Source organism: Taurulus bubalis, assembly GCF_910589615.1.
Source record: "Taurulus bubalis genome assembly, chromosome: 17".
NCBI classification, from domain to species: Eukaryota; Metazoa; Chordata; class Actinopteri; order Perciformes; family Cottidae; genus Taurulus; species Taurulus bubalis.
This window is the reverse complement of record NC_136605.1, coordinates 4831128-4839960: the sequence shown is the minus strand read 5'-3', so window position 1 is coordinate 4839960 and position 8833 is coordinate 4831128. Positions and strand designations below refer to the sequence as shown.

The 8833-nt window shown below is 39.4% G+C and overlaps 1 protein-coding gene across 1 annotated transcript in view; it reads left to right on the top strand.

Annotated features, from left to right (window-relative positions):
• Positions 1–5079: 5079 nt before the first annotated feature.
• The window catches only part of naa60 (N-alpha-acetyltransferase 60, NatF catalytic subunit), a gene marked incomplete at its 5' end in the record, with an annotated part of 5638 nt that continues 1884 nt past the window's right edge, over positions 5080–8833 (top strand). Inside the window, 5 exons of the mRNA XM_079233663.1 lie at positions 5080–5189; positions 6081–6210; positions 6653–6749; positions 7735–7969; positions 8796–8833. The exon at positions 8796–8833 is cut by the window's right edge and continues 129 nt beyond it. Coding sequence (XP_079089789.1) covers positions 5080–5189; positions 6081–6210; positions 6653–6749; positions 7735–7969; positions 8796–8833 — 610 coding nt within the window. The remainder of the gene's footprint in view (positions 5190–6080; positions 6211–6652; positions 6750–7734; positions 7970–8795) is intronic.

The following is an 8833-nucleotide window of genomic DNA, read 5'->3' as shown; positions in this document are numbered from 1 at the left end:
TCAATCAATATTTATTTCACCAAAGATAGAAAAGGATTTACAAGTTACAAATGCAACCTCAACAAATAACAAAACTAATTGGTTCCACTACACCAAAGTATTGCTACGTCTATTCACCTAACTCGCTCAAACGCAACTCCACTAAAACGCATTATTCTGTTCCAAATTTCAACTCGGACCCCCCTCGTTTCTGAGAGGCTGAAGCACTGGGCTTTCTTGAACACCCGCACTTTCCTGTGTTACTTCTCCTTTTTTACACCGCAGTCCTATCAGCCTCGTTTCCGCTCATCCTCTCAGTCCTCGTACATGTACAGGGTATAAATCAACTTTTTATCATCACTTTAATACAAAAAGTTATTTGAAGAAACACCATAGTTATAACCCTTTTCAAGTTATATATTAACACCTGCCAAGCATTGATTATATGTCAAGAGTATCTGCTCAATATACTGTACTCTTATGCAAGGTGGATCACGGTCTCAAGCAGACACGTTCTCGTCCACCCTGAGCATCACTAGATTATATTAAAGAAATAAAACACACACACACACACACATATCATTCTTTAAACTGTAAAGAGTATCGAACCACCCCTGAACAAACATCCCTGTGACCCCGCAGAACCCCAAACCTGAATACTCGACTTCTGCCTTGCTGTTGTGTCAGGCTGAGGCCTGCTCACTGCAAGGCCTTGCAGCTTGTTATTGTTAAAGCTGACAGTGACAGGCCAGGGCTCCACCTGATAAGAGATTCACATCAAAACAGCAGGCTGTCCAACATATGTTACTGTAACATAACATAGCTGCATTAAAGTGTGCATAGTGTTGAATACTCTGCACGAATTATGATTCTCAGCAGTGTTTTCAGGTCAAGGAGGCCCTTCGGCATTATTATATTATTATTATTGTCTTAGCAGAAGTTCAAAGAAGTTCTTAGCAGAAGTTCAAAGAAGTTCTGCTTTTGATTCGATTTAGTTTCTAGAATTATTCAACTCACCAACAACTCACAAAAAGTAATTAAAGATAATTATTTGATTGTAAAACATATTATACTTTATTTATTAAGCTACGTTCATAATTTCATTTTACGTTCAATTCATTCATATTTCAAAAGTTGGGCAGAGATGAGTCGAGAAATGGCCTTCAGTTTTAATATTATATTAATGGATTGGTCTAAAAAAAATGGAAATAAAATTTAAAAAAAAGTATTTTTACATGTATGCGTGTTTTGAGTAGTAAATGTCATTTCTTCAACATGGAGGAGATCCTTTTGTTGTTTTTGTGTCAACAGTTTGGAAGGACTTTATCATGCAGGTAAACAGCAGGTGTGCCATCATTGAAACATAGTGAAAATTAGTGAATGTTGTTCAACAACAGACACAGTCCACCGTGCACAACAGACAAAAAACACATTACAAAGAATAAATAACAAAAGAAATGCCATATGAAACATGATTGACATCAGAAAGATGCTAAATCTAAAAACCACATCTACAGGTTCATTCAAAAATCCAACTGCTGCTGGAAGAAAAAACCTTCTGAGTGGTTCAGTAGAACTCAGAGTCTCTCACTGAATGAGCTTCTGAGTCCATAAAACACATGTAGTGGATGGACTCCAAAAGAAGCAATCGTTTTAAAAATGAAATGTATGTATGTATGTATATTTGTATATAGATGGATATGTATGTATGTTTATTTATATATATATATACGTATATATATATATATATATATATATATATATATATATATATATATATATATATATATATATATATATACGTGTATATATATATATATATATATATATATATATATATATATATATATATATATATATATATATATATGTAATAATATCTAGTGGGATATTTTTGGGGGAGGATAGGAAAGGAAGCTCCACGGTTCGGTTTACATCCAAAAACTGCACACGTTAACCACGTGTTTCACCTTTTCACAACGTTGAGTAGAGGGTGAAGTCCAGCCCATCACAGACCTTACTTAAGAAAAATATGTATGGTAGTCAATGGCGAGAGACAAATTATTATTTAATCCTGTTTCAATTGTGCCATTTATACATATGACGTTTGTCAATTTAAGACCATTTTGTAAGTCAAGAAAGTTGCATTTTGTTTGTAAGACTGTTGAAATATGAAAATATGTGATAAGAGAGACTGATAGGATGCTAGACTGCCAGACTGCCAGGATGCCTGTGTGTTTCCCCTTAAAGCCTAAAAGCCTGAACCCTCAGGGACTTACTGACGTGTGAGAAACTGTAGGGCTCGAAATGATGTAAATACTAATGGGACAGCACTTTGCTGCAACATATCACATTGCCGGACACAAACAAATGCTTCTTCAGATTTGTAGATATCTACTTTTTTAAATTATTTTGCCTGAACATCGGGGTGGCCACAGATATCAGAATAGCTTTAATTAAATGGAAGTCCATACAACATTTTTATTTTTAGATTCATCTTTTGATTTAGATTCTAGATTCATTTTGTTTCATTTTCATTTCCAGATCACCTGGAGTAAACCCACAAATAGAGTATTTTTTTAATCTAAATCTAGATTAATTTAGCGGGAGGAAACCGGATCAACCGAATAGTGAGAACATGAACCCCAAACAGCCAGGTCTGGGCATCAGTGCTAATCACCATTGGTGTCTTGGGGAATAAAAGGAAAATAATTTGAAGTAATTGAAATGAAGGGAAACAGGGAATTGTAGAGGGGGGGGGGTTGGATCGGTCATTTAAGCTGCAGCTTACTGCGTTCCTGCCGCTGTTGGAAACAGCTGGTTTCTACTGTGGCATATCTAGATAAGGGTGTCTGCCGAGTAGTGTTGGGACCTCTCCCCATTGGTTGTCCTGCGGGTGCTCCTATTGTGGCAATAGGTACGTCCTCTTTTGGTGGTCCAGTTTTCTGTATTTCCTCCCAGGTTTGGTATTGTATCGTCTAATGTTCCAAGTTTGGTAAAATGCCAGACTCAAATGCAGAGCATGTACTATGACAATATCTGAATCAAATAATGTGGTTCAGGGGTAGTAATCCATAGCTCTGCATGCAATTTATTTTTTCACAGTACATATATTCTTTTTATTAAAATGTACATCACATCCTATTACGTCGCCGTCAACTGCTAATCATGATTTGCAGAGTCCTGCCCTCAGTAAACTGTCAATGGATAAATAAATGAAAAAAGAAAAGTCACGGAGAAAAATAGTTTCATTCTGCGTGGACGTATTAATTTGCTTTTACTGCCAACAATGGCTGACCTGTATGCTTGATATGTGGTGAGAAATGAGCGACCAACAAAATAGTTAATGTTGAGCAACTGGGGGTTCAGTGTCTTGCTAAAGGACACTTCAACATGCGAACTGTGGGGACAGGTATCCAACCTGCTACCTTGTTGTTACAGGATGACCACTCTACCCCATGAGCCACAAATATGGGGAGGGGTCGAGACCTGCATAGTTGTGTGTTTAATTGACCTCAATGTTTCTCCTCTTCATACGAGTTTGATATTGTTATAAGAGGCAATAATGTCAAGAATTGTCTTTACCTTTGTTCTATCATTTCATAAATACAACAAACTATAGTTTTTGTATATATAATATGACTATAGATACAACTTTATAAGGTGTGATATAATAGCAAATAACACACATTTTATTTGGTGAAAAATAGACCAAAATGGCTCTTTGGATAGGAAAGGTTGCCGACCCCTGGTCTAGAAAGTTCTATATCGGACTATAAAGTGAGCTTTTTGTTGGCAATTTCATTACTTTTAATTTAAATGCAGGATTTTTTTCTTGTAACAGTATTTCTACTTGTACTCAAGAAACAATATTTGAGTATTACTCATTCTAACATCGGTTGCAGCACAGCAATAAGGAAACAGGACAAGCGAGTCTATTTATTTGGGTTCAGCGCCAGTAGGTGGCGATAGAGCGCTCCTGTGTTTTAACACCGACCGATTTTAAGCGTAGAAGAAGAACCCCGCGTGACGTCGGTCGTGTAGCAGTCACAAACAGGAAGAAAACATCCAGCTGTTACCTAAGCGGGGATAGCTTTCGGCTAGCTTAGCAGCCCGTGTAGCACCGCCACAGAAATGACACGGCATTGAGAGTCGCGAACAAACTGGTGTTTGGTCATGCTGTGTCCGGAGTAGCGGCCATTCCCGCCAGACACCCCGGGAGCATCTTCCTCCTCGACTTTCCTCCGGTGCGAGTGTTGAAACGAGGTATGTTAGCTTCGCTAGCTATAACTAGGGTTAGCCTGGTTGCTGTCAGAGCTTTAGTGTGTCGTTTTAGTTGTACGCATGGACGTGGAGGTCAAACATAGGATTACTAGTTGCTAGTAACACAAGCAGACCAACACAATAGGACATGGGTTGATGACATGAAGCGTTATAATGATAGTTTGGGGTACATGGGTAATGTAGTCAGAAATAATATGCTCGTTTATTTGGATTGTCGGCTCGTGATATTGTGACTCATTTAAGTCGGACTGGTTTTGTATGAAATCATTTCTGTTTTCTTTTCGAGATGCACACAATGCATGCTCTGGTGACGTTTATTTTTCAATATGCTTTCAGTAGGATTAATAGGATTGATTGTTTGTGCGTGCTGTCAATAACCATTCACTCCTGATTTGGTGTCTCTTCACTTTTTTCTAGTCTGTGAATCTGTTCGACACCATAAACAACATGTCAGTAGATGTAGAATAAATGCTCTAAATGCTGCACTCCAACCACTACATAGAGCAGCATGTAAGAATTAGCTGTGCTTCCTTGCATTGTGGTGGATTTCTAGTGACACATTTTGATGTCATTATGGCCCCAAACAATACATACATTCATCTAATTGCAGCCTTACTATTATAGTAGTACAAAAAAGAGTTATCAGTACAGATTGAGGTTGCAACTAATGAATATTTAGAAAATCCTTGACATTTTTTAAAGGAATGCTTCACCCCCAAAGTGATACTTTGTATTTCAATTAATCACAAGTGAAACTACATAAACACACCTATTAACAAACCTTTCCCCGCTCTCTGTCGGTCCCTGCAGGTGTGAATGAGTGACGTTGTGTCTCCCACAGCTCTCAGTGAAGTCCAGCTCCGCTTCCTCTGCCAGGATGACATAGAGAATGTCAAGCTGCTCTGTGGGGATTGGTTCCCAATCGAGTAAGAGTCACAGGTCACCGCCCCGGTTGGGAGTTGTCAGCGTTTAAAATAATTTGTCAGATTTGCATCGAGGTCCGAAAGTGCTAATTGTCATTGAACATTTGTACATACGTCGTAGGCACACAACAAAATTAATATGCGCTTATTCACTGCACTCGTGTCCCACATTAGTTGACGATGGCACGAATATTGATTGTATTTTGGGGCGTTCACAATGCTGGCCACTGGAAAACTGGAAAACATCTGGTGTGCCACCCCCGGCACGCTGTAGTTGGGGCAATAATTCAATATGACAGTTTATCGTCTTTTAATGGAATCATACACAATTGTGTCCTCTTTATTGATAATAATGGACAAATACTAACTCTGATTTATCAGACTGTGATTAATTTGTACTCTAGTTCTTAATTAAAATGAGAAAATACTCTGTACTTTTTACTTGTCAAGTACTTATTTCACACAAAGGTATACAAAACAATTTCAAATAGACTATTTATTTGTTGAATTACCAGAAAACATCTTCGATGTGGTGTCATAATTAAACCTAATGTTAAATAAACAAGATTAACGTGAACATTTAATAATGGCCCTTCATCACAAAAGGTTTGCACACCCCTGGACTAGAGGAAGGAATTAAAAAAGTTTTTATTATTGTGTTAAGCATTAAACCTGCATGTGCTTACAAGACACCACAAATTCACATAACTAACTTTACTTACTATATAATATATGTATATCCAGACTTTTGAGACAAAGTTAGAAGCTCAGAAACAACTAAATTAAACAACCAATGTCATAGTTTCCTGCCAGAATTTGTGCTTATGAACTATGGTTCTGCATTATGGGATTCATTCGTGCGTGAACACTTACCCTTCTGACCTTCGCCCGCAGGTACCCAGACTCATGGTATCAGGACATCACCTCCAACAAGAAGTTCTTCTCCCTCGCGGCCACCTTCAGAGGGGGCATCGTGGGAATGATTGTGGCCGAAATCAAAGGCCGGACCAAAGTACACAAAGAGGTACGATACACACACACACACACACACACACACACACACACACACACACACACACACACACAGGATGTGCTCTGTAGAAGTGGCCTCATTGAGTGTGTCGTTAGTTCAGTTTATCCGCTCTCAGTCTGCACCGTTTGGAAATGTCTGAATTGAGACACGTGCACATCGTAGAATCTGTTTTAAGACTGTAGTTAGATGAACCGGATAAAGATGGTGTGCTGATGAGGGAGCTCACAGAAGCTCATTAAGGCGGACAGCGACTGAGCCAATTGAAAGATCCTTTTGAGAGGATTAGTACTGAATTGAATGTAGTTTTTAATTGAAAAGTCTGGATGGGAGAAGAAAACTGTAATGTGCATCTTGATCTGTGATTTTCTCTCACTCTGTGTGTGTGTGTGTGTGTGTGTGTGTGTGTGTGTGTGTGTGTGTGTGTGTGTGTTAGGATGGAGACATCCTGGCCTCAAGTTTCCCTGTGGACACACAGGTAGCCTACATCCTGAGCTTGGGAGTGGTCAAAGATTTCAGGAAACATGGCATAGGTACCTTTCCCCCACCGGCTCTCACACACACTTTGTGCATTGGATATGCATCGCTTTTGGCACTTCTGCTCAAACGAGCATCCTACAGCCTGCACAAACCGCTGAATCCCACTGGAAGTTGGTCGTTGTCGTTTCTGCCGCTTATCGACGACGTGACTCCGACGATGACTTCATCCTCGCCCGTAAATGCGTTCAGTAACAGACACTCCACTCGACTTCACAACTTGTCTGAGAATCATCAACGTTTTACGTTTTCGGTACAAAACAAACAAACAGGCCCCCAGTCATAGACGGATGTCAAAATGATGACGGTTGAGCGGATTTAAATGTATTGAAATACTGGTCCAGCCAATGTTATCAGACCTTTATATTATATATTAAATAAATACGCCACCGAGGACAGACTGTAAATTAAAATGTGAAAGCACACATCAGATGATACGGAGCCGACAGCATCGCAAACGTCTGGTTGTCACAGCCGGACTACAGTGATACCATTAAGTCATTTGCATGTCCCACGTTTTGCCTTACTGGACCCACTTCATCGTGCCGCTTTGAGGTGTGTTTGAAACTCTGGCTCCAGCACATCGGTCGGCCTTCACTTGCTGTGCACAGGATGCAGCGTCGCTATATTTTGAATTACAAGAACGTTCTGTTTGTATTTGTTCAGAATGCCTCCGGGCTCAGAGCTAATAATCGACAGTGCCACCTTTGTGGACCGACTGTTTTTATTTTGGCTCTTGGAATGACACCCAAACTAGACAAAATCTAGACTCCCTCATCTCTCCAACCAGGTTTAAACAAAAGTTGACCAAAGCTTTTACCATAAATCGTCCGTTTTTTAAAATGTAATCTCTTCTGTTTTGTGTTTTTATCTCAACTAGTTTTTATCTGTTACTGTAAAGGTTAAATAAAAAGGAAAGTTTCAGAGTCCAGTGGCCAACAGAAATTGAGTTAATTGTGCGTCTCCTTTCTACCCATCCAGGCTCCCTACTGCTGGACAGTCTGAAGGAGCACATCTCGACCACGGCCCAGGACCACTGCAAGGCCATCTACCTGCACGTGCTCACCACCAACAACACTGCCATCCACTTCTACGAGAACAGGGACTTCCGGCAGCACCACTACCTTCCCTACTACTACTCCATACGAGGCGTCCTCAAAGACGGGTTCACATACGTGCTCTACATCAACGGGGGTCATCCGCCCTGGACGATATTATATCCTTTTTGTGGACGCAGCAATGAGGAGATAATATACACACACTCATGTTTCCACACACACGCGTCATGTCATCTGTGGACGTTCTTCGGCGCGAGCGAAGAAGACACAAAGCTGGCAATTTGTCACGACTGCAAGTCCGAAATTAAGCCGTAGAGGAAAAACCTACAAAACATGTGGAACAACAAACTTAGTCAGACATTGATTATATTGTTATTAATTCATCCCAGAGCTAAACGGCTAACGTTAACGGAAGTTGCATTGACTTTGTATTTTGATGCGTTCAAGCTCTACTCAGTAAAATGATAAGCCATCGTGATGTGTTCAAATGTAATCATGTAAAGTGTAGCTTTTGACGAGAAACTTGGATAAATCCAGTTGTTTCAAGGAGATGCTTTCACAGCACTAAAAATATATATTAGAGAGGGAATTCAACTGCAGAGCAGCAGGTCTAAGCTGTTTTTATCTTTTTATTTGATTAATTCATTTAATCATTTTTAATTTAATTTATTTTAGATATAATTAAAACTACCGATGACAGGATTTGTTTTTTTATCAAAGCAAATACATTAATTTACTTCCTAATCATTTTAATTGGTGTGTTTTGTGCAAATAACAAAGTAAAACAATATCATTTAACAAAATATATGGTTTTCACCGACTTCAGAAGAATTTAAATTATATTCCGGGATGGTGGCGAAAAACAGACAATTGTAATTGTCCAACTTTTAAAGAAATCGGGAAAAAACGGATTCAGCCAAGGAACTGACGATGACTTCATCTCTAAATATAAATGCTCCCATTTTCTTTGACTTCCTGTCCCACTGACTATATCCAGCACATCGGCTCCGCCCTGGCCAGCC